We start from the raw sequence: 25,707 nt of genomic DNA, 5'->3' as shown, positions 1-25,707 counted from the left end.
TCTACCAACTGTTTTGTAAAATGAAGTGAAGTTTCCATACAGTGAAAAACTAAAGCCGTCGTTGTTTGACTGTTCTTTGCAATTGCTTGCTGTCAACAGACACTTCTCACACAATGACAGGTTATCTGAACACTGAAAACAGTACCTTAAAACAGAGCTGAAAGATATTGATAGTTTTCCGGTTGTATCTGTGCACAATGAATTCTTTTTATTTTTGACGGTAGACCTTCAAATTATCCTTACGGCTGACACGATCACGGTAAGGTTCTTTCAATAACAGCGTTTCATGAAATTTATCAAATAAGAAATCCAGGTGTTCTCTGATACTACACACTCAAGATGACTCAGTGAAGGGACGCTTTGCAGTGAAGCCATCTGGACAAATCTCCGATGAATATAACTGAAAACAAAGATAAAGAGTCGTTAGGAAGCAACGGTTGTTCCTGTGGAGAGAAAAAAAAGTCTAATGAAACTAATGCCGTCTAATAACCAACATTTTATTTGCAAAGTCAGCATCTGTCCTCTACTGCGCTGTTAACCCGATTGAAAGTGCGCGTATGTGTTTTGCTATGTTGGGAGTCACCTTTCTGTTTTTAACGAAAGTCTGTCGTCAGTTGTTTACAATTAACATTGCATTCACTCTAACTTATATGTGTAATAGCACATAAAAACAAAGGATATCTTCAGTGTTGGTGAAAAATAAAACATATGGACTTACCGTCTTGATCCATGATGGTGATTGTGATTTTCACATCGCTGCAAAACTGTGTTCCCACGTGAAAAAAAGCGACGTTGCTTTCACGCTTTGGCAAAAATGTCTGGTTGCAGGTGAACCAAAGTCGACTGATCAGTACAAAAACAAATTAACACTTCACTTTGTCCGTATGTGTCGCTTTTTCTTTTCTTTTTAGGCGGTAGATGCGAGTCCTAAAAAGACAAGAATTAGCTGGAAGGAGGCCCTAGTCGTCCCTATATTTAAAAAAGGAGACAAACACCAACCCGCGAATTACCGTCCTGTATCACTCACATCAATCACATGCAAGATCCTCGAACATATAGTCCATTGCACCATAATGCAACATCTTCAAAAGAACAACATCCTTACTGACGTCCAGCACGGTTTTCGGAAGCAACGATCCTGTGAATCCCAGCTCATAGTGACAGTGCACGACATCGCACAAAACCTTGCCAAGAAAAATCAAGTGGACACTGTCCTACTGGATTTTTCGAAAGCTTTCGACAAGGTTCCTCACCAGCGCCTTCAGCACAAACTCCACTATTACGGAGTTCGGGGTTCCACTCTAAACTGGATTCAATCTTTCCTGTCCGACAGAACACAAAGGGTGGCAATCGAGGGCGTCCAATCAACACCAGCACCAGTAACATCAGGCGTGCCCCAAGGCACAGTGCTAGGACCCCTCCTATTCCTGCTATATATTAACGACATGCCAGACGTCGTCAAAAATTCCAAAGTAAAACTGTTTGCTGACGACAGCCTCCTGTTTAGAAACATCTCAAATCAACAAGACCAGATGCTGCTCCAACAAGACCTGGAAGCGCTAGAGAAATGGGAGCAAGAATGGCAAATGGAGTTCAACCCAAGCAAATGTGTGGTAATGAACATCATGCCAAACAAGAATAAGATACTTCTTCCATCCAACTACCACCTCCATGGACAGACTCTTGAAACAACGACAGAGAGTAAATATCTAGGTGTTACTATTACAAGTAACCTTTCTTGGGGCAGGCACGTAGAAACAGCTGCAGCGAAGGGAAACAGGACAGTCGGCTTCCTCCGAAGGAACTTCAAGGAGTGCACTCCAAAAGTGAAAGCGGCAACCTACATCACAATGGTCCGCCCCACCCTTGAGTATGCCTCGACTGTCTGGAATCCGCACGAACAACAGCACAACAACCTGCTCGAGTCAGTCCAAAAAAGAGCGGCCAGATATGTCCACAATAACTACAGGGAAAAAGAGCCTGGCACCGTCACCAACATGCTGACAAACTTAGGATGGAAGAGCCTCGAAGAACGAAGACATAACAGTCGGCTAGCGATGATGTTTAAAATTAAAAATGACATGGTCGGCATTGACAAGACCGCGTTTCTCAAACCATCAGACACGAGAACGAGAGGGAATAGGATCCATCAAGAACAGGACTACCACCCTTCACTGTCCCACTCCTTTTTTCCACGGACAACATCAGAGTGGAACAAGCTCCCGATCTCCACCACATCCGCCCCCTCCCTTGAGTCGTTCATGTCACGACTCGGTGGCAGCAGAGCCCTGCAGCCATCCACCTCCCTCCCATAGCCGTTGATGGATTGTACAAAGTTTTAATTACCCCAAAACCTAGCCAAGCTCCTCTCCACTGCCCTCCTCAGTGCACCCCCCATACCACCCCCCCCCCCCCCCCCCCAGCTTTGGCTTTTTAACTTCCTTACACGACTGGCACAGACCGCAATGGGGGCCAACCACAGAGATATATATATATCTCTGTGGGGCCAACAGTGTATGGACATCACCGCGGGACCTTCAACATCCAAGAAATTGGATCCGGTCCCCCACGGGAAGAAGAAGAAGAAGCTAACACAAACAGCTTAAAAAAACAACAACCCGACAATAACAGAGAATGCACACATTTTCTGACAAACCACGTGTATGTATGAACAAGTCAAGACTGAATGAGAATTCTGATTTTCTCGCTGTTTTGTGGTACGTTAAGGACCAGCGCAATAACCAGCTTGTAATGCTGAAAGGTTTATATTTTTGTGTCAGCGTGCTCACATTGAGGTAGTATCCTGACTCTTTGCATGGGGGTAGTGTGCACGAGTCAGTGAAAGGGGGAAGGGAACATCTTATCTTCATTGTTTACTGATAAGCGGTATGGTTTTACCCCAGCGCAGCGCCTTGGCAGACTACGTAAAAAAAAAACCCAGACCACCCCCAATTATGGTACCGTTAGGAGTCTCCCTTCGAACTGACTCAGGAAATGCCGTGAGACACTGCCTATACAGGCAATCTTCCCCTTCTTTCCAGTTTTCCTATGTAGGACTGATTCGAGCCGGGTGTACTAATTAATAAACTAGACTGTGACTATATATAGACTCAGACACAATCTCCGTGCCAGTGCGGTTCTGTTTTTAACTAACGGTTTGTGAAGTATTTTTAATAAACAGGTTTCATTCTGTTGTTAGTTAAGGGGTCACAGTTGTTGTTTGTTCGCTTACACGGTTGTTTTCAAGTTGTGGGTGTGTTCAATTTGCGTGATCCTCACGGCTAGTCACGTTTCAGCTGTTTCAGTTACCAGAGACATACATGTCTCTGCCGTTACTGAGTTGTTCGACCGGCGTTGACTGATTGAGTCACGTGTGTGTGTGTATGTGTGTGTGTGGGTGTGTGTGTGAGTGTATGTGTGTGTGTTTGCCCTGCTAAAATAAAAGATCAACCAGGAAATAAACAGTCGGCTCTTCACTCTTTGTGTAAGAATGACCGTGTGTCGTGACGTCAGTGCATGCATCACTGAGTCTTTGTCGAGGTCACCTGCCCCCAATCACCTATTCACGCGATCTGCGTTTGTGATCAAAGTCCGGTTATCATTTCATTCAATAATTCCCCGTCATCAGTATAACTCGATAACAGCGTAGCTGACCGACCACACACCTGACGAGAGTACTTTTGATGCCACGATGGCGGATTAAAAATGAACTTTCATGCAAATTATCGCGCGGTCAGTCGTAGAACCAATCAAAACCATTTCTCGTGACCTTTGGCGGGACGTAGCGTGAAAGTGTGAGAGCGAACGGCGAGGCCAATGTGGTTTTGTTTCGCGGTATTTTGTGGCAGATTTAAGTCGGCAAACTGCTTTATTTGACGCAAGTTAACCAAAACAATGCCACCAGCGAAGAAAAGAGCTTCTGATGTTGACGGGAAGGGCCCGACGAAACGTCGTAAGAAGCAGAAGGGAGACGAGTCAGATGGATCAGATATTGAAGGAGCCGCCGGTGCAGATTTTGACAATGAACCAGATGAAGCTACGACAGAAGACTCAGCATTCGTATGTTTTTATTTTCACACATTGATTTATTTCCCTTTTAAGTCGCTTTGTTTTTGGCACAACAGTTTTGTTTCCTGAAATCATCCCTTTTAGTGCGGTCTTAGTTTCGTTTAGTTTCTTTGTTCTCGGATTATGAAATCGTGATCCAAGTTCCAAGACGAACAAAAAGCTGACGGGCGATGCGTGTGCGCAGAGCGACTCGGCGAGCGGACAGCGAATCAATAATTTTCAACTTATTTTTTGCTCGTTTTGTGTATTAATGCTTTAAGCTTATCAGTTGTCATTTGCCCCGGAAAACACAGACAGTTGTATGCTGATGCAGATAGTTACTCCTCGATTATTCTGATCAGTCCTGAAGTTAACTAGTGTTACTGTTATTAGTGTTAATAAGAGACGATGCATCGATGTAAAAAAAATAGGACTGACTGTATCAGTGTATACCACTGTGGCTTTAGAAGTTCAGCACTTTGTCTTTTGTTCTCGTGTTCAGGAACGTAGCTTGTGACACCGTTTTCACAGTTGTGAAGGTTAAACCAGGTGCTTGAATATAAATAGTATGATTATAATGTTACTTATAGAACTTATAACTTATAAATGATACTCTTGATAGGACTTGAGAAATAAGACAGCTATTTAGTAATTTACTAATTTTTATTAGTTGTTGAAATTCATTTCATGCAAGAAAAATGTACAAACAGTACAAAGTGCTTTAAAAGTGAGCAAGTTTTAAAGTACTTGGCAAACTTTTGAAAGTGTTTTTTATACTTGACTGAATGTCAGAATGATTTTACAAGGGTGGAGGGCGATGTTTGTCCCCCTAGGTCAGTAGGTATGTCGGTCTGTGTGTGCAAAGCCGCTTTAAGCATATCTCAGCTTTATGATGACGTCATATTTGCCGGTTTGCAAAAGTTTAAGGCTGCATTGTCACGCCCCAATTTTGTCTGAATTTCATCAATTTAAAAAATATAAAAAATCACATAATATTTGATTTGGTCCGGATTATGGGATTGCATTTCAGCCCTGTGTCCGAAAATATAGTTTTGTTGTTTGATTGAAAAATGTGCTTAGTTAAAGAAAATGAAACTGTTAAATAGCGACTTTCTTTAAATGTTGAATTTAAATCAAATTTTGTCTATTGAGGTCTAACGAATGACGTATCACAATGTGTGCGGTCGTCCTTGGCGGTCAAGAAAGCCGCGGGCGCCGCCGCAATCATTGCGCAGACGACACTTCTAGACCGCCAATATTTTTTGTGCGCATCACGTGCTCGGCCGGAAACGAAGCAATTGGGAAACCTGGATTTCCAATTATTTTCTGACTCCCAAAATATCTTGTTTCTTTGTGTTTGACGTTGAATATATCCTCGAAATGAAGAAATTTGTTAAATAGAAATTATGCTTCCAACCTTCAAATTCAAGACTAGTCTGTTCAGTCGGCTTATTGAAAAGACATGTCAAGTCTGGATCACACAAATTACGACATATTGAAAGGCGAGAGATTAAGACTTCATCCTGCACATTTTTCCTTCCAAGCACTATAAAGATTTTGCCTCAGGTTTATTTTCTCTCTCTCTCTCTGTTTGGAAGGTGAAAAAGAACAGGACGTTTTTCAGTGCATTCAGTTGAGTTAATGTTTAATCACGCTTCAGCGTTCTTGTTCCTTTTTACATTTAGTCAAGTTTTGACAAATATTTTTGAGGTAGAATGGGAATCAAGACAAGGGTAGTCCTCCGAAAGCGGCGTATGGCTGCCTAAATGGCGGGGTAAAAAACGGTCATACACGTAAAATTCCATTCGTGCAAAAAACAGGAGTGTACGTGGGAGTTTCAGCCCACGAACGCAGAAGAAGAAGAAGACAAGGGTAGTGGTGTGAGTGTGTGAGTGTGTGTAGAGCGATTCCAAGAAAACTACAAGACAGATCTTCATGTCTTTGATGACGTCATATCTGGCTTTTAGTGAAAGTTGAGGCTGCACTTTGACAACCTCGTAATTCAATTCAATTGATTGACATTTTGGTCAATTAATTTTTGACTGTCCGCACTATGGGATTGCATTTCAGCTTTGAAAATAAGTTTGTTCATTAAGGTTGTCATAAAAGTCAAATTTACAGATTTAAAACAATTATTGCATTCCTTATCATTCCCTGAATCCAAAAATATACAGATATGTTATATTTACTGCGAAAATGTGCTTTCAGAATAAAAAATAAATTGGTGTATGCAAATTAGGTCTTACTCTTTTTGTTGGCATGCTTCATCAAGACCAGCTCGATTCGTGTGGGTTGACGAATTTAGGCTAGCTAAGTTTTTAGAAGTCTCCATCACATATTTTTAATTTTGCTCTGTTGATTTTAGGCCCACAGATTGTCTGAATGTTTTGATATCGCTTGACGGGACTTGTTTCTTTTGTTGCGATGACAGAGGCTGGAGAGTCCCATGCTCAGTGGTGAGGTATTGTTTTGTGGAGGGACAAACTGGGATCTCATTGGACGCAGAGTGCTCCCTAAAGGAGGTTGGTTCATGTGATTCTATCCAAAATCCCAGTCATGCACATTTTATAGCATTAATTAGGTGGGTTTGTTTGTGTTTTGTTGTTTGTGTTTTGTTGTTGTGAAAAGGAGACTTAAAGCTATAGTAGTTTTACATAGAAGCCTTCCGTTCGACGGGATAAAACAAAACAAATCTATACACACACACACACACACACACACACTTGAAAGTACAAACTGGCTGCAGGCTTATTATACTTAAGCTCTTCCACAAAACATAAAGCAAACGTTTCTGGCTTCTCTGCCTTTTTTTCAACCTTTAACCATGACATTTTGTTTTCTTGTTTTGGTCTTTGTAAAAAATAAAAAATAAATCCCCTGAAATTCTGAAAATGGCGGCCACCTTTCTGTAACGACCACTTTTGGTAGGTCGCTTTACTATTTAGTCAGGTCACCTTTCTGTAAGGACCACTTTTGGTAGGTCGCTTTACTATTTAGTCAGGTCACCTTTCTGTAAGGACCACTTTTGGTAGGTCGCTTTACTATTTAGTCAGGTCACCTTTCTGTAAGGACCACTTTTGGTAGGTCGCTTTACTATTTAGTCAGGTCACGTTTCTGTAAGGACCACTTTTGGTAGGTCGCTTTACTATTTAGTCAGGTCACCTTTCTGTAAGGACCACTTTTGGTAGGTCGCTTTACTATTTAGTCAGGTCACCTTTCTGTAAGGACCACTTTTGGTAGGTCGCTTTACTATTTAGTCAGGTCCGCTTTACTATTTAGTCAGGTTCGACTAGTTCCATGTTGATGATTTCCTTCACTTTCACAGGAACATCTGACGGGCGTGGTGGTAAGACGTCGGCTTCCTAATCGGGAGGTCGTGAGTTCGAATCCCGGTCGCTGCCACCTGGTGAGTTAAGTGTGGAGATTTTTCTGATCTCCCAGGTCAACTTATGTGCAGACCTGCTAGTGACTTAACCCCCTTCGTGTGTACACGCAAGCACAAGACCAAGTGCGCACGAAAAAGATCCTGTAATCCATGTCAGAGTTCGGTGGGTTATAGAAACACGAAAATACCCAGCATGCTTCCTCCGAAAGCGGCGTATGGCTGCCTAAATGGCGGGGTAAAAACGGTCATACACGTACAATTCCACTCGTGCAAAAACACGAGTGTACGTGGGAGTTTCAGCCCACGGACGCAGAAGAAGAACAGGAACATCTGCATCTATTGATCTAATCACAATACTATTACAGTGGAACCCCCTTTCAAGACTGCCACAAATCTGAGAAAATCAGGTCTGAAAGAGGAGGGATTCTTTATGTGCGTGAATTTAAGAGGTTAGGCCAACAAAAAAAAGTCTGTTTACGGTAACTCGACCGACCCTTTTTTGTTCGCGCGACCCTAGACTTTTTTTGGCATTTGGGGAAGAAAAAGAAAAAAAATCTTTTGGGTTTTTTTGCAAAATAACGTAAAAATATGGGTTTTTTGGGGGGGGGGGGGGGGAATCCCGACCTACCGACCCTATTTTTTTGGCCTATGTTACCGTAAACAGACCTTTTTTTTTTTTGGCCTTATGAAAAAGTCTGGGGGAAAAAACCAGGGCCATGAAAGGGAGGGGGTCTTAAAATTGGGCTTCCATTGTACTGACTTAATCTTTAAATAAAATGAAAACACACCAGTAACCAGGTTAGGTACGTTTATATCCATTATCAATATTTTAGCACGTTTCTTCGGGATGGTAAGGCCAACAAAAAAAAAGTCTGTTTACGGTAACATAGGCCAAACAAGAAGAGCAAACGCTCGATCGAGTCACTTTCGCAGTTCTGAATATTATATGAGGCATCAGATGGACAGGAAGAAATTGCTATTCACAACACAATGACAATGAGTCACGTTCACATAAAATTTGAGCCCGGTCACTTTTATAGTTTCCGAGAAAAGCCCAACGTTAAGTTGTGTGTTGCCGAACAGAAAAGGCTAGTTATCTCCCTTGTTTTTCTGATAACGTTCGTAAAAGGCTACAGATGTAAATACTTTGATGTAAAGAATAATCCTACAAAGTTTCAATCACATCCGATGAACTTTGTCAAAGATATAAAATGTCTAATTTTTCCTTTGACGCTGACCTGTGACCTTGTCAAAGGTCAACGAAACCATCGTTAAAGTGTAGAGGTCCTTGGAGGTCACGACTAAACAAAATATGAGCCCGATCGCTTTGATAGTTTCCGAGAAAAGTCCAACGTTAAGGTGGTGTCTACGGACGGCCGGACGGACGGCCGGCCGGCCGGCCGGCCGGACAGACTAACACTGACCGATTACATAGTCACTTTTTCTCAAGTGACTCAAAAAATAGGGTCGGTAGGTCGGGATTTTATTTTAATTTTAATATTTTTTTTTCCCAAAAAAGATATTTTTAAGTTATTTATTTTGCCAAAAAACAGACATTTTTTTATAATTAAAAAAAAAAAATCCCCCCAAATGCCAAAAAAAAAGTCTAGGGTCGCACGAAAAAATAGGATCGGTCGGGATACCGTAAACAGACTATTTTTTGAGTCACTTGAGAAAAAGTGACTCTATGTAATCGGTCAGTGTTAGTCTGTCCGGCCGGCCGTAGACACCACCTTAACGTTGGACTTTTCTCGGAAACTATCAAAGCGATCGGGCTCATATTTTGTTTAGTCGTGACCTCTACACTTTAACGATGGTTTCGTTGACCTTTGACCTTTTTCAAGGTCACAGGTCAGCGTCAAAGGAAAAATTAGACATTTTATATCTTTGACAAAGTTCATCGGATGTGATTGAAACTTTGTAGGATTATTCTTTACATCAAAGTATTTACATCTGTAGCCTTTTACGAACGTTATCAGAAAAACAAGGGAGATAACTAGCCTTTTCTGTTCGGCAACACACAACTTAACGTTGGGCTTTTCTCGGAAACTATAAAAGTGACCGGGCTCAAATTTTATGTGAACGTGACTCATTGTGTTGTGAATAGCAATTTCTTCCTGTCCATCTGATGCCTCATATAATATTCAGAACTGCGAAAGTGACTCGATCGAGCGTTTGCTCTTCTTGTTTGTGTGTGGCCTTAGCTTATCTTTTTAATTACACATTAACATGCTTCCATTTGAAACTTCGAGGTCTTCATCGGGGATTGACGCCCAACAAAAGCTAATTGAAGCCCGACGGAGCGAAGCGACGGAGGGCTTCAATTAGACTTTGGGAGGGCGTCAATCCACGATGAAGACCTCGAAGTTTCAAATGGAAGCATGTAAATGTTATTTTAATTCAATCTGACGACGATCTCTTTCCTGCTTTCATGCGGTTGTAAACAGACAGAATTGGTTCTGTTCTGTTCACACACTACTTTCGTCCACCTACCTGCAAGGGTCAAGTCCCAAGAAATATGTCTCTGTATTCCTATCGTATCACTCTGCTCCTGTTTTGTTTTCTTTCACACACATTTTCCCTTCTTTTTTGACGGGTTTCTGGACAGCAAACTCTAAAACAAATTCTTTTCATCACAAAAGCGATCTTTGGAATTGACTGACGTAGTCCGGATGAATTCATGCATCAACTTACGTCACGTATTCGACGTCATCACTTCGCATACCTTATGGTCTCGGTATTTCGTTGGCCTTCATATTTCCTACTTGTAAAATGACCCTCAAAGCTAACCGAAACTAGTTGAGGCTGTATCAATGCGCCTCGCCAGCAGGTTGTTAATGGATTTTTTAGCGAGTGGTTATCGACAATTAATGACCAGTTGGGGCATTCTGACCAATCACAGGATCTGTCATTAAAACGCAAACTTGATTGAATTACAATAATATTTATCTTGACTTAATCTTTGTCATTTTTGTCTTTCCTTGCAGTGAAGCCGTTAGGAGGTCCTAACCTATGGGGACCGCATCGCCTTGCTGCCTTGGAGGGTGTGAAGATTCGAACTGTGGCCTCTGGATGTAATGCCTGTCACAGTGTTGCCATCACAGATGAAGGAAAAGTGTACACATGGGGTAAGTTGTGTTTCAGGGGTTCTCTGTTTTTGAAGTGCCAATACACACTGATTGAGTAAACTTTTATTACTCAGGGGCTCACATCCATGAGAGGTGGCATAGGACAAATGTCCTGGACAATGCAAAAGTGATAGGACATTTGACTTGAACAAAAATAAATCATTTGGGCTTTTTTTTCTGCAGCAAAACATAAATTTTCGGTGGCATGTTGCTTTTTCGGGGGGGAAAAAACGCGAAGGGAGGCAACTGTCAATCCCGAAGGGAGGCAACTGTCAACCGGCTTGGAGCATTCAGAGTTGCGACCCTTGGAGGCTCTTCTCTATAAAAAGCACATAAAGTCTCCCCAAGTTTTGTCTGCTTGGAGAGACACATCGCTTCGCAAAACATCGATAAAATAGCAAATCAAACTACTGTAAATTGGAAAGTACTGACAATGTCTGGATCAAATGAAAGCATAATCGGACAATGACCACTTTGTGACAAAAACAATAGGACATATGTCATCTTGCATGAAAAATGTGTAGGACATTTGGAAAAAATGTCCGTGTATGTCCGATGTCCGACGTGGATGTGAGCCCCTGATTACTGTGACTTACTCTTCACACAGTCTCAGATCAATTTGTGTTCAGTTAAAGTTGTGCGTGTGAGGTAAAAGATTTTTATTTTCAGCATTTTTTGTCAGAAATTTGTTTGTGAAACCATTCTGTTGAATGCGTACATCAGGCATGGGAATGGTCCGCGGATCCGCTAATTTCAGCGGTTTTCGTGAGGAGTTTCAGCGGGGGGAGAAAAAAAATTCAGCGGGGGGAGGAAAAAATACCTCAAAAATCGTATATGAGGTTTTTATTCTCAAACGGTCGGGTGTCTTCAAATGGCACAAGCCACTATCCGGAACTGACAGTTGACTTCAGCTTTTGTAGTCTTGGCTGTCCCATGTTATATGAAACAGACGTTCGCGCAACATCCGCTGCATGTGGTTTACTTGTCTGAGACAAAGACGCGTCTCTTGTGTTCGATTTGAAAGAAAACTTCATGTCTTTGGTATCGAATATTGTTCGGCGCGGCCAGGATTATGACGAAAAAGGTGTGGTTAACCAGTAGAAATGTGATTGGGTTTCCAAAGAGGTTAAAGTTGGTGACAAGCAAGAGCGGATCGGTGAACACATACAAAAAGTCGACACGCCTGGTCAAGCAAGATACACCCTTTGTGACAGAGAAATTGTGTACAGCAATCGTGGTTTCATTGCCCTCGGCGAGCATCTACTAACGAAATTTTTTTTTTTTTTATCAATTTTTTATTCATTCCCTTTGATTCAATATCTGGAATAAGAGAAAGTTAAAGATGAGCTGGATCCTATCACATGTTTCCTCGTGGGTTTGACAAGTATGATTGAGAGTGAGAGCAGTCAATGAATGTTTGCAAGAAAGTGATAAAGTATGCACAATCCTTTGTTCAGAATTTTTAAAACTTAAAGTTGCAGCTAAAACACCTGCATATTTATGTGAAATTAAATGCGAAACTTTGTCCAAAATACCCCTCAGATTGCGTAGATTTTGATCTGTAAAAAAAAATTTTTCGGGGGAGGACCCCTCTGTTTTTGGGTCCCTCTCCTGTTTTCAGCTGACTTTTTATTCAGCCATTCCCATGCCTGGTACATACACACACGGCCATACGTTGTCTCCTAAATACATTGACGTCACAAAGAAAGTAATCTGAGAGTATTTCACCTTGACTGTATGTCGCTGAATTAAGTGAATAAGTCCCGCAGACTGATTTTTTGTGTGTGAGTACGTTCAATCTGATTGAATATTTATATATCACTGTACACTTACCTGGTGTTTTTTTAAAGTTTGTTAGTAAATATTTAATGTTCTGCGTTTTAGGACGCAATGAAAAAGGCCAGCTCGGATTGTCAGACATAATTCGTCGGGATATGCCTACCAAAGTGGAGCTTCTGGACAGTTTCAACATAGTTGCTGCCTCTTGTGGCAAAAACCACACTCTCTTCCTCACAGGTAAGGTTTTCTGGTGAGGTAGAGTTTGTAAGACATGACAGGTTTTGTAGTCATATGTCATAGATCAAAGTCTATTCAACTGTTTGGTTGTCTTGTTTTTCTTGTGTGTAATATTTGTCTAAATTTACAAATGTTTGTGTGAAATTAGGAATTGTTTTCCTTTTTGCAATATTATTGAATTTAAAGAACTTGGGTGAGAAAAGATCATTTGTTGGTCCATTTACTCTTCAATTGTGATTCTGAAATGTCATTCCTGTGTGGAGCGATCCTTGGTATGCATTATAATTGTTGTGGAATTGTAAATTGTGCATTGGAATTTACCTCTGTGTTGTGATTTTTCTTGTGTTTGTGCACACACAGATCGTGGCCAGGTATTAGCATGTGGAGACAACAAGATGGGACAACTTGGCATTGGCAATCAAACGCAGCATGTTCCATGCCCCATGAGAGTAAGTATTATGTCTGCTTTCTTTACTTAGTTTCATTTGTTAACGCTATGAGCCCTGACTGTAGTGCAGGCTCAGCAGCCTCTCCTGCCTGGAGGGTTTTGGCACTGTAGTGCAAATCTCATGGGTACTTCACTAAAACGTTTCTAACTCTGTAACTGAATCGAAGCCTGCTCTCGGGTCTTGTGCATTCGAATCACCACTTGTTTCACTCGATTGAGACGAAGAAACGTGGCATTCGGGATCAAAATCACTGTCGTCGTCGAGGAAAACTTGGTTAAGAACCTGCCTCAACGAGTACAAGCGTTGGTTGCTCATATTTCGCAAGAAAAATGCTCAAAAAACACTCAATCGGTCGATTTTACATTAAGACTTGATTTTCTGGGACTTTCTCGTCATTTTGTCAGTAAATTTACCTCCCTTGTAAGACTCCATCTTTTTTCAAACTTGTAATTATTAGATTTTGTGCTGTCTGACTGACCAAATTGATATTTTTATCCCCAGTTCTAGTGACTTTTTGGGACATAAAGTGTTAATACGCTAAGAAGTGCTGTTTTAAAATGGAGGTTATACTTAAATGTGCAACTCTGATAACAGGTGAAGTACAAGGGTCCGCCCATCAGACGCATAGCCTGCGGAGGCGAGTTCAGCATGATCTCGGACATCAACGGAAATCTCTACTCCTTTGGTTGTCCTGAATTTGGACAGCTAGGTGAGTGTTGTCTTCTTCTTCTTTGTTCATGGGCTTAGACTCCCACGTTCACTCATGTTTTTAGCACGAGTGGATTTGTACACACACACACACACACACCAGATTAATAATAGGATGTGTGAGTTCACACTATGAATAAATCCAGTCTTGAAGGGAAAGCATAGGCCATGTTTGATTTATTCCATTTCTGCCCTACAGGTCACAATACTGATGGGAAATATTTTGTCACGAGCAACAAGTTGGAGTACAAGTGTGAGATGACACCAAGGAAAGTGAACGTCTTCATTGAGAAAACACGAGATGGTCACGTCGTTCCAATGACTGATGTGGATGTCAGGGAGATCGCCTGTGGACTGAATCACGCTGTACGTCATTGTCATTATAAATAGTTTTTCTATAGTGCAAGGCCCACACATATACTATATAGCTCCAAGCGCTTTACAGCTTCAAAGTATGTAGAGTTTGTTATGGGAACCCAAATGAATGTACGTTTGCCGATGTACACTTGCACATTATAAGATATTTCAGGGCTTGTTGACAGACGTGCATTTTTGTGGGTCCAAAGGGATGTGTTAGGTGAATGTAACCCCGAGCTCAGCAGATGATGTGATTCATTGATGCTGCGGTGAGCAAGCCGCATGTTTTTAAGCTGAGCGTGCAGGTTTACCTTTGCAGCTAAAGAAAACCCTTGTTTGAGAATCAAACTAGGTGTTGTTATATATACATGCCTGGTTTTGACCTTAAGCAACATTTTTATAGATAAGATCATATGTATTTGCTTGCGTGTGCACCGCTTTCCACACTCACACACACACTCTTTTTCTCTCTCTCTCTCAGTCTCTCTCTCTCTCTCTCTCTCTCTCTCTCTCTCTCTCTCTCTCTCTCTCTCTCTCTTGCTGACTCACTCTTCAAGCAAAAACAGAAAGAAATCCAAGGTCCAGTGGTTTAGATTTATCAAATCAATGTATTCAGCTTGGAATTGAGACCTCAGGCGGTTGGTTGCATGAGTATGGATGATAATGTCTTGCTAACCAAAATAAATACTAACTTGGATGATCATTTTTTCCAGCTTGCTCTTGACTCCAAGAAGCGAATCTTCAGTTGGGGTTTTGGTGGCTACGGACGCCTTGGTCACTCTGAGCCTAAAGACGAACTTGTTCCACGGCTGTTGAAGTTCTTTGATGGCCCGAACCGCGGAGCCACACAGTTGCAATGCGGGTCAAGCTTCAGCTTGGCTGTGCATGAAGCTGGTAAGTTTCGAATTGTTACAACAAAAAATAGTACATAAGTTGTTAGCTAAGAGTAAGAGTTGGACAACATTACAGTTTCGTCTGTGAGCATGGAGGGTTGAGTGTCAGGCATGGGAATTGTCAGCGAAATCGCGGATTTCCGTGAAAAGGAAATTACGGTTCAGCGAAAATAAAAAATTGTCCACGGCAAAAAAAAGGTAAATTAAATTATATGTATACTATTGTCTCTCTATCCATTATTTGCTTACACGAGAACTATCAAAATATTAGTCTAAAATGCTAAAAATTTGTCCCCCCCAACCGCTGGGGCCTAGGCGGCCCCTGGACCTCTGCCTATTTTCAGAGGTTTTTCTATTTTGGATTTCCCATGCCTGGAGTGTGCTTAGCTGTTTGTGTTGTGCTTGTGATGGTTGCTTCTATTGAAATTTAAATGGAGTAATCTTTGGTCAAATTTGAGAAAATATGGAGGGAAAAATACAACGTGGGAGTAGACCAGGCATTGAATAATGTGTACCTTTGGGCTAGATCATTGCAATAAGCGCCCGAGATTTGCTTTTGTGGGTGTTTTTGTTGTGTGCATAATTTTATTCTTAACAAAAGCATTTTGTCTGGCAGTCACACTGATGGTTTCTTGCCGCAGGTGCTCTGTACTTCTGGGGCCAGTCCAAACCGACAGGGGAGGCCACCATGTACCCCAAGCTGGTGCAGGATTTAGCTGGCTGGAAGATACGCAGCGTTGGAGCATGGTGAGTGTTAACACTTTTTTCCCCAGCTATGTTGACCAAGGTTTTTTAAGCCAAGGCCAGGGTCACTCAGAATTGTAGTAACTGTGTAGAAACTGTATCAACACGCTGGAATGCAGGCGTTAAATCGACGTTACAGGAAGCGACTGAAGTGACTGTGTGTACGGATATATCCGTACTAAGTCAGATAGAGCCATATGAGTGGGTACGGATATATCCGTACCTGGGAGACAATGAGTTAAGACAGGTAAATAGCTCAGTTGGTAGCGGCGCTGGTTTGAAAAAAAAACAGTGTCGCTTAACGGCGTGGGTTTGATCCTCAAGTTCGGCTAGGGATTTATTTCCCAGAGTCTACTCAGTTTGTGCAGACTCTCCTTGGTGTCTGAACCCAAGTTCACTGCAAAAGTTTCATCCCCCGCGGGTTAGGGGGAGTCCCATATTGGTTGGGACGAGAAAGAATTTACCCGATGTTCCCCAGCATGTCGTAAGAGGCGACTAACGGATTCTGTTTCTCCTTATACCCTTGTTAAGTGTTTCTTGTATAGAATATAGTCAATGTTTGTAAAGATTTTAGTCAAGCAGTATGTAAGAAATGTTAAGTCCTTTGTACCGGAAACTTGCATTCTCCCAGTAAGGTAATACATTGTACTACATTGCAAGCCCCTGGAGCAAATTTTTCATTAGTGCTTTTGTGAACAAGAAACAATTGACAAGTGGCTCTATCCCATCTCCCCCCTTTCCTCGTCGCGATATAACTTTCGTGGTTGAAAACGACATTAAACACCAAATAAAGAAAGATCTTGTATACTACTGGAGCTTTGCTACAATGAGCATGCCGCATGTCCTCTGTATGGATGTGTAGGCTTACCTTTGTAGCTACACAAATACCTGGCTGATGAATCAAGCCAGCTGTGGGTTATATACACACCTGGTTCAATCTTTCAGCCACACTTTTTTCAGTCAGGAGAAAAAAATGTATCTAATAAGTGTTCCATCCATGAGTTGCCACTCGACGTTTAAATATATGCTATTTTATCGATGTATTGCGAAGCGATGTGTAGCAGACGAAATTAGACACTTTGTGCCTCTAGTACCAAAGAGTTTCCAAGGCTCGCAACTCGGAATGCTCAAAACCAGTTGAGAGTTGCCTCCCTTCGCGCTTTCGCCGAAAATAACAAACATGCCTAAACGAAAACTGATCCCAGAAAAGGGACAGAAGAAATTACACTTCAAGTCCCTTCCCTCATCATCTGTCAGTAGCACGGAAACTGAGCTTCCTCCAGCCCCAGAGCAGTTAGAGCCTGATCGCCCAGGTGAGAATGTCGATCGCGATAGTCAAACATCGGAGCCGAAGGAAGACACTACCCCCTCCCTCACCTCCACGCGTAACTTTGTCTCAAGCTGGGCGACATCATTCCCGTGGGTGTCGCATGACCCAGAGAGGAAACTTATGTTTTGCACCTCATGTCAGCACACAGGGAAGTCCAACACTTTTACCGTTGGCTGTTCGAACTTTCGCAAATCGATCATCAAGAAACCAAAGACCATGCGAGTGTGCAAGTGCCATCTCTCCAGAGAGACAAGGAGATAGTTGAAACCCGACAGCTGACAAAACAAGAAAAGGGGGCAGAAACACTGCACTGACTCGATGTAATTTATTTTATATTTTCTGTTACCTTTTTGCCAAGAAAAGTATTTTTGTTCTTTTACTAGTCAAGTTTAATTATATTTACGTTTTGTTACGGGAAAAAAAATGTCCTATTGATTTGTTTTTGTTCAGGACAAATGTCCTATCACTTTTACATTGGCCAGGACATTTGTCCTATGCTACCTCTCATGGATGTGAGGCCCTGGTTTCTTTTTTCTTCATGACCTGTTGATGCACTGCTGTCTAGCTAATCGTATCTAGGCATACTCCAGCATTTGTCAATGGAGTATGATGCAGATGTGGGAAGCAACGATATGGCTTTACAATTGGGTTTAGTGCACGGTCATGCTTAATAGTTGATGTTGCCTTGTGCTCGCCTTGTGCTCTTTTGAACTCCAAAATGACGACAGGCTGTAGCAAACACGGCAAACATTTGGTTTGCACATCTGTTAATCTAGTGTGTGACGACAGCTTTGCTACAGTGAGCATGCCGCATGTCCCCTGTGTGGATGTGTAGGCTTACCTTTGTAGCTACACAAATACCTGGCTGAAGAATCAAGCCAGTTGTGGTTTATATACAAACCTGGTTCAAACTTTCAGCCAAACTTTAATTTTTTTTAGCTGCCCGTTCTAATGTCGAAACTGTAATTATCATCATTGAAACCACCATTGAAAGAAGCACACAGTGTGTGTGACTGGAGCTTTGCTACAACGAGCATGCCCTCTGTCACTTTGTTTTCATGTCTTGTGACCATTTCTGTGTTTCAGTTATCGCAGCATAATGACTTGTGCGGATGAGAGTGTGGTCAGCTGGGGACCCAGTCCTACCTATGGAGAATTGGTAAGGACTCTCAATCAATCACTCTACCTGTATTTCTTGTACAGCCTTGTGTTTTTGAGTCACTTGAGAAAAAGTGACTCTATGTAATCGGTCAGTGTTAGTCTGTCCGGCCGGCCGGCCGGCCGTCCGTCCGGCCGGCCGGCCGTCCATAGACACCACCTTAACGTTGGACTTTTCTCGGAAACTATCAAAGCGATCGGGCTCATATTTTGTTTAGTCGTGACCTCCAATGACCTCTACACTTTAACGATGGTTTCGTTGACCTTTGACCTTTTTCAAGGTCACAGGTCAGCGTCAAAGGAAAAATTAGACATTTTATATCTTTGACAAAGTTCATCGGATGTGATTGAAACTTTGTAGGATTATTCTTTACATCAAAGTATTTACATCTGTAGCCTTTTACGAACGTTATCAGAAAAACAAGGAACTAGCCTTTTCTGTTCGGCAACACACAACTTAACGTTGGGCTTTTCTCGGAAACTATAAAAGTGACCGGGCTCAAATTTTATGTGAACGTGACTCATTGTGTTGTGAATAGCAATTTCTTCCTGTCCATCTGATGCCTCATATAATATTCAGAACTGCGAAAGTGACTCGATCGAGCGTTTGCTCTTCTTGTTTATCCAGATTTGTTGGCACTTTGACAAGTGTATGCAGTCTCGAGTCGAGCGTTTGATATCTGTCTGCCTTTGAGATGAGGACGACGGTTGGCCAAATGGCCAGAATAGCTCGCTGCATTTTCCTGTCGCCTCTGCCGAGACGGTGCCTGAGCTAAACATTGACGGGCACTGCTCACAGCCCGGCACACGGCACTGTAAACATTCCCCGTCCCTTCACCTCTCTCGCCACCATCCGCCCTACCCTTGGTCTCATGCCTGTATGATAAATCTTATGATAGTCACTGTGTGAAAGTTTGTAAATTTCAGTTCACATCAGATGAATCAAGTTTATTCTGAAACTGAAGTGCAGACAATGCATCAGTAACAGGAGCTAGGGCTAGTATACTGGCCAAAAAGAGAGAGAGAGAGAGAGTGTGAGCTAGGGCTAGTATACTGGCCAAAGAGAGAGAGAGAGAGAGATTGTGAGCTAGGGCTAGTATACTGGCCAAAGAGAGAGAGTGTGAGCTAGGGCTAGTATACTGGCCAAAGAGAGAGAGAGAGAGAGTGTGAGCTAGGGCTAGTATACTGGCCAAAAAGTGAGAGAGTGAGCTAGGGCTAGTATACTGGCCAAAGAGAGAGAGAGAGAGTGAGCTAGGGCTAGTATACTGGCCAAAGAGAGAGAGAGTGTGAGCTAGGGCTAGTATACTGGCCAAAAAGAGAGAGTGAGCTAGGGCTAGTATACTGGCCAAAAAGAGAGAGTGAGCTAGGGCTAGTATTCTGGCCAAAGAGAGAGAGTGTGAGCTAGGGCTAGTATACTGGCCAAAAAGAGCGAGAGAGAGAGAGTGTTTTACAGTGGAAACCCCTTCATAGACACCCTATATAGGGACCCCCCTTTTCTTTAGACCACTTTAGATCGCATGTTAATACATGTAACAATAACACCACTTTATTGTCCATTAAAATGAATACATTAAAATGGAAAATTTTATCTCCAGATATTAACATCTTTCTTTGTTTTGCTTGCTCTTGTTCAGGTCACTCCAGATATTAACTTTTTTCCTCAATGTTTTGCTTGCTCTTTTTCAGGTCACTCCAGATATTAACTTTTTTCCTGAATGTTCTGCTTGCTCTTTTTCAGGTCACTCCAGATATTAACGTTTTTCCTCAATGTTTTGCTTGCTCGTTTTCAGGGCTACGGGGAGAACAAGATGAAATCGTCTACAATTGCTCAGGAAGTGAAACCGCTGGAAGGTGTGCACGTACACAGCGTGGCGTGTGGTTACGGCCACAGCATGATGATAGCGCGCTGCGACACCGAGGAAGAGAAAAAGAGACTTGAGAAACTGCCAGTGTTCTCGCCTTAGCTTGCCTCCCTTGCAAGTTTTGCCTAGCAACCACTTGGTCGTCAAGGAACCACTCTGTTGCTTAGCAACTCGCTGACAGTAGTATAATTCCAGTTCTGTCAGTATGTTTTTCATTGCAACCGTTGCAGGGAACATTGGAGACAAAAGGGAAAAAAAGATTTCCAGTCTTTGACATTTGTTTTCTCTTTGAAACCACCTTGAAATTTGGAGTTGCCGGGCATGGGAATTGAAAAAAGTAAAAAAGGCTGAAAATGTGTAAGTAATAGCAATGTCGACGACGCGAAGCGCCTAGCCCAGCTAGGAGGGTTCGGGGGCATGCTCCCCCCTCCCCCCTGGAATTGTTTTTCTCCAAAGAACCCATATGGTGCAATTTGGTGTCATCTGAGCTCCAAGTTTGCCATTAAATTCAGTTTTTAGAATCATTTTTACCTCCCCCATTTATTTTTTCGGCGGACACTTTTGCTTTTTCGGCGGAACAAAACAAAGAAATCGGCGGAAATTTGCCTTTCGGCGGACAATTCCCATGCTTGAGTTGCGTTTTCTCCTGTAAAAGCATCATGACAGATTATATCCATGAAATGACCGTCACAAGATAACAAAGCCTTCCAATTGTAATCTCACCCCTGAATCAGTGAATGAAATTCGATTGGGTAGTTGATTTTCAGACTAGACTATGTTGATTTTATGTCGGTTAAAAAACAATCCATGAAATGGTTTTTGTTATTTTTCCCTAGTGATTTGGAATTATGTTCTTTTTAAATTTAATTCCTGCAAATCTGAAATCTTGCAAATTCCAAAATGGACAGATTTTTGCTCATCTCTCCTGTTCAAAATAATTCTGTAACTGCAAAACCATATTATATTTAACATTGAAACAGCACTATAGTTTGATGTTGAGTTCTTGTTTTGCTGAGGTTTTGGTTTGTAATAACCAGTAATTGTTTTCTATTGGAGTTATCGTGCTCAACATTTACAAGCAATGCAGGAGTTAACCATTGTTTCAACCACGAGTTAAAATGTTGTTAATGGTGGATTTTAAGCATTTTGGGATTATTATTATTATTATTACACCAAGTGAAACCTCCCTTTAACCATTTATTTCCGAGCACACAAGGTTGTTTTGCTTGTATGGTAACAAATCCTTAATTACACACCAAAAGCAACAATTTGTTTGCTACACAGAAATACGGGTGTTGTGCTTTTTCTTTGACTGACTTACTCTTTGTGACATTTTGTGAAAGTATTGTGTCTCTGTAGTGTACTGTTGAGTTTGATGTTATGCACGCTTAGGGGAGTGAAGTTGGAGAAAAAATGCAGAAACTCAACATGCTCATGGAAACATCAATTATCACACAACAGATCAGTGGTCTGCTTACCAATGAATAAAACTGAAGATGATTCTAAAGCATTTAAGTGCTTCGGACAATGCATTCTGATTTCTGCATTGGGATACATGTATTAGTTCATCATAACTAAAGAGGAATGAGAAGAAATGGGTTCCATAATGTTTGTTATTTGTTGTAATTTTAAAGTTGGAGGATGTAAGAGTCCTGGGAGTATGCAAGCAAACGGATAAAGCCTTCCTGTTGGCTTGATAGTGTGCCTTTGATGGGTTATAGTTCCCAGGAAATGATGGATAAAGACGGAAAGCTATAAAACTGGTGGTTTTAGCGGACAAAAGTAAAATCTGTTACAAAGAAGCGATGACATGCATTCAGGGAAATAAATGCTTGAACACTTTGTCTTGTTTATTTTTAGTCCTGTTCCAAAATGATTTGATGGAGAGTGTAAGTTTGTGGTGGGCTGAAGATGGTATGGTTTTTATCTAATCTCCAGTGGGCATTTTGTTTGGCAATGAAATCAATGTTAAAAAGATTTGAAATTAAACCATAACTTTACATGAGAATATGATTTTTATGTAAGCATCTGGTGGGCCAAGATGATATGGCTGATATTTTCATTGGGCATTTTGTTTGGAAATCAAATCAAATGGTTAAAAGGTACAAAATATGAAATAAAACGATACAAACTTGGATTAAGAATTATATATTTTGGTTAGCGTCTTAGTCCAGAAATGGGTCGATTCGTCAGTGTGGTTTTTTATTTCAGTGCTTAATACTCACTCCTCATAGCTTCGCGTCTGTTCTCTGTGTATAAAATAGCCATTCTGGTGGCCGACATGTGACAAGCTGTGCGTGTTGAAGGTGGCACAGATCTGTCCAGGCTCTCACATTGAATAAAGGCGCAGTGGTAAGACGTCGGCCTCCTAATTGGGAGGTCGTGAGTTCGAATCCCGGTTGCTGCCGCCTGGTGGGTTAAGAGTGGAGATTTTTCCGATCTCCCAGGTCAACTTATGTGCAGACCTGCTAGTGACTTATCCCCCTTCGTGTGTACACGCAAGCACAAGACCAAGTGCGCACGAAAAAGATCCTGTAATCCATGTCAGAGTTCGGTGGGTTATAGAAACATGAAAATACCCTGAAATCGGCGTATTCCCCCCGCAGGTTAGGGGGAAGAATTTACCCGATGCTCCCCAGCATGTCGTAAGAGGCGACTAACGGATTCTGTTTCTCCTTTTACCCTTGTTAAGTGTTTCTTGTATAGAATATAGTCAATGTTTGTAAAGATTTTAGTCAAGCAGTATGTAAGAAATGTTAAGTCCTTTGTACTGGAAACTTGCATTCTCCCAGTAAGGTAATATATTGTACTACGTTGCAAGCCCCTGGAGCAATTTTTTGATTAGTGCTTTTGTGAACAAGAAACAATTGACAAGTGGCTCTATCCCATCTCCCCCCTTTCCCCGTCGCGATATAACCTTCGTGGTTGAAAACGACGTTAAACACCAAATAAAGAAAGAAAGAAAGATCTGTGGGATTAAACATGACCGCTTAAACGAGAAGGAAAGGAATGTGTAAGCTTTACCTATGATCCACAGTCCATATACGAAAACAGAGTAACTTGGGTGCTGGACTTAGCTATTATTTGGTTTTTACTGATGGAAGCGTTTTGACCTGCAGCAGGACTTGATGAAAATTCTGTTGACAAGGAAGAATTGCAAGCATTTATCGACTGTGCTATAGGTTTCAAGTTCTGTTGCGCCTGTATTTGCCAGGCATTGGAATTCTCTGTAAAAATCTATGGCAGTAAAAACGCTTTTCTGTGAAAACGAGAAACTGTCTGGCCAAAAAATAGTTTGGGATATAAAAATAGAAAAGCACAGATGAAAATCTAAAGATGATCCCATGAGCATGCCTTTAAAGGTGGTCGTCTACATTTTTGCTTTTTTTTCAATAATCTTATAATTAGATTTCGCGAAAAAGTTATGTCAGATGATGAATAAACCATGGGGAAAAAAGTTATAGAAAAAAAATATATGTAAAAAAAGATTTTATTTTTGGGTGGCGTGACTCACGCTTCCAATATTTTGTTTTCTGTTTGCTGAGAACATGTGCTTTGCCTAAAAATACTGACCAATCAAATTCATGTCACTATGCTTATAGCCACGCCAAAACAAGTGCAGCAACAGTTTGACACTAGAGCGCTGTCCACGCTTTTTGAGTCACTTGAGAAAATGTGACTCTATGTAATCGGTCAGTGTTAGTCTGTCCGGCCGGCCGGCCGTCCGTAGACACCACCTTAACGTTGGACTTTTCTCGGAAACTATCAAAGCGATCGGGCTCATATTTTGTTTAGTCGTGACCTCCAATGACCTCTACACTTTAACGATGGTTTCGTTGACCTTTGACCTTTTTCAAGGTCACAGGTCAGCGTCAAAGGAAAAATTAGACATTTTATATCTTTGACAAAGTTCATCGGATGTGATTGAAACTTTGTAGGATTATTCTTTACATCAAAGTATTTACATCTGTAGCCTTTTACGAACGTTATCAGAAAAAGAAGGGAGATAACTAGCCTTTTCTGTTCGGCAACACACAACTTAACGTTGGGCTTTTCTCGGAAACTATAAAAGTGACCGGGCTCAAATTTTATGTGAACGTGACTCCCAGTGACCTCTACACTTTGACGTCTGCTTTGGTGACCTTTGACCTTTTTCAAGGTCACAGGTATGCTTCAGGTATGCATTGTGTTGTGAATAGCAATTTCTTCCTGTCCATCTGATGCCTCATATAATATTCAGAACTGCGAAAGTGACTCGATCGAGCGTTTGCTCTTCTTGTTTTCTTCTTCTTCTTCTTTCGTTGTTCGCTCAGACAGCAACTCCGGAGGCCCTGCTGAAGGCTGCTGTACACCGGAGGCTCTCCATGGGTCCATAGAGTTTGTCCCTCATCGGTGTGTCAGCAGGCCAGGTCTCTGCTCGCAAGTTTTGGTGTGTTGGACAGTCCTGCAGGAAGTGTTCCACTGTCATTGGAGATGTGCCAGAGGGGCACGATGCAGAATCACGCTTTTTTTTAAACCCTTGAAATGCACGGGATTTGAGAGGAGTTTTGCGCTTGGCATTTTCCAAATAAGGATGTCCTACTATGAATTTTCAAACAGCTACACTGGCTTCGTCTTTCCTGATCGAAAGGGGGTGTATTGGTAATATTTGTAGATAATAGACTCTGCATTTTAATGGTCAAATGGCGATTTCGGTATCAAAATGTAGACAAGGACCTTTAACACCAGGCATAGGAATCAGCCTTTCAAATCTATGGCAGTAAAATCGCTTTTCTGTGAAAACGAGAAACTGTCTTGCCAAAAAATAGTTTGGGATATAAAACTAGAAAGGCACAGACGAAAATCTTAAGATGATCCCATGAGCATGCCTTTAACACCAATCCCCAACCACCCCCCCAATTTTCAACGTTCTTGGTCTTGTCAATTCCTATGCCTGATGTACATGTAATAAAAAAAAAATGCTGCCTTTTCAAAAATTATTGTCCAGTTATTTGAATGTTGTTTGGAATTTAAAAGACAACGCTGCACTTTAGCTTATTCTCAAGGAAACTCATTACCAAGTTGGCACAGTGTACTGTATAGTTTGTGTATATATGTCAGTAATCTTGATGGGGAATCTTGATATAAATTGTACATGTAGATTTATAGCTCTTTTGAAACTCAGGGTCCATATGTTTCGTATTTGTCATTTTGTTTAAAATTTCAGTCTCATTTTGTTCTCCTTGTTGCAGGCAGAGTAAACTTTTGTCTTCTAACTTGATGCAAATATAATGATGAATTTTTACTTTGCATAATGTGCTCTTATTGTCTCTATCCAGTTTTTAAGACATTTGTGAAGTTTTGAATAGAAGTGCAATGCAGTAATTGGAAAACCAAGGGAAAGTCTATAACAGAAATTACATTATATACAATGAGTGTGTAATACCATTTTATTTTGAAATTGGTCCTTGTATATTTGCATTCATGTCCGTTTTTTTCTTATTCATTCGTTATATTTTCAACATTCATTAACCCCATCTCATTTGTTTTGTAGAATGATTTAGTTTTGTCACTGAATAATTAAATAAAACTGGTATGTGTACTCGAGTGAGATGTGTACTTATATAGTTGTGAACTTAAATCTATTCTCA

At 41.4% G+C, this 25,707-nt stretch overlaps 1 protein-coding gene across 2 annotated transcripts in view; it reads left to right on the top strand.

Moving 5' to 3' along the window:
* Positions 1-3,792: 3,792 nt before the first annotated feature.
* LOC138978156 (protein RCC2-like) overlaps positions 3,793-25,707 on the top strand; it is a 99,390-nt gene continuing 77,475 nt past the window's right edge. The window contains exons 1-11 of one of the 2 annotated variants that reach the window (XR_011459592.1): positions 3,793-4,059; positions 6,479-6,569; positions 10,420-10,560; positions 12,445-12,576; positions 12,937-13,025; positions 13,620-13,734; positions 13,933-14,099; positions 14,804-14,984; positions 15,625-15,730; positions 18,144-18,216; positions 20,006-22,873. Coding sequence is in view for 1 of the 2 variants with exons in the window: in XM_070350815.1 (XP_070206916.1) it covers positions 3,895-4,059; positions 6,479-6,569; positions 10,420-10,560; positions 12,445-12,576; positions 12,937-13,025; positions 13,620-13,734; positions 13,933-14,099; positions 14,804-14,984; positions 15,625-15,730; positions 18,144-18,216; positions 20,006-20,179 (1,434 nt within the window). In the remaining variant the exon portion in view is untranslated. Of the gene's footprint in view, positions 4,060-6,478; positions 6,570-10,419; positions 10,561-12,444; positions 12,577-12,936; positions 13,026-13,619; positions 13,735-13,932; positions 14,100-14,803; positions 14,985-15,624; positions 15,731-18,143; positions 18,217-20,005; positions 25,659-25,707 lie in introns of those variants that run through there. The other variant, XM_070350815.1, reaches the window with a different exon arrangement.

This window comes from Littorina saxatilis, linkage group LG10, assembly GCF_037325665.1.
Source record: "Littorina saxatilis isolate snail1 linkage group LG10, US_GU_Lsax_2.0, whole genome shotgun sequence".
Taxonomy (NCBI): Eukaryota; Metazoa; Mollusca; class Gastropoda; order Littorinimorpha; family Littorinidae; genus Littorina; species Littorina saxatilis.
This window is presented reverse-complemented; position numbering and strand designations above follow the sequence as displayed.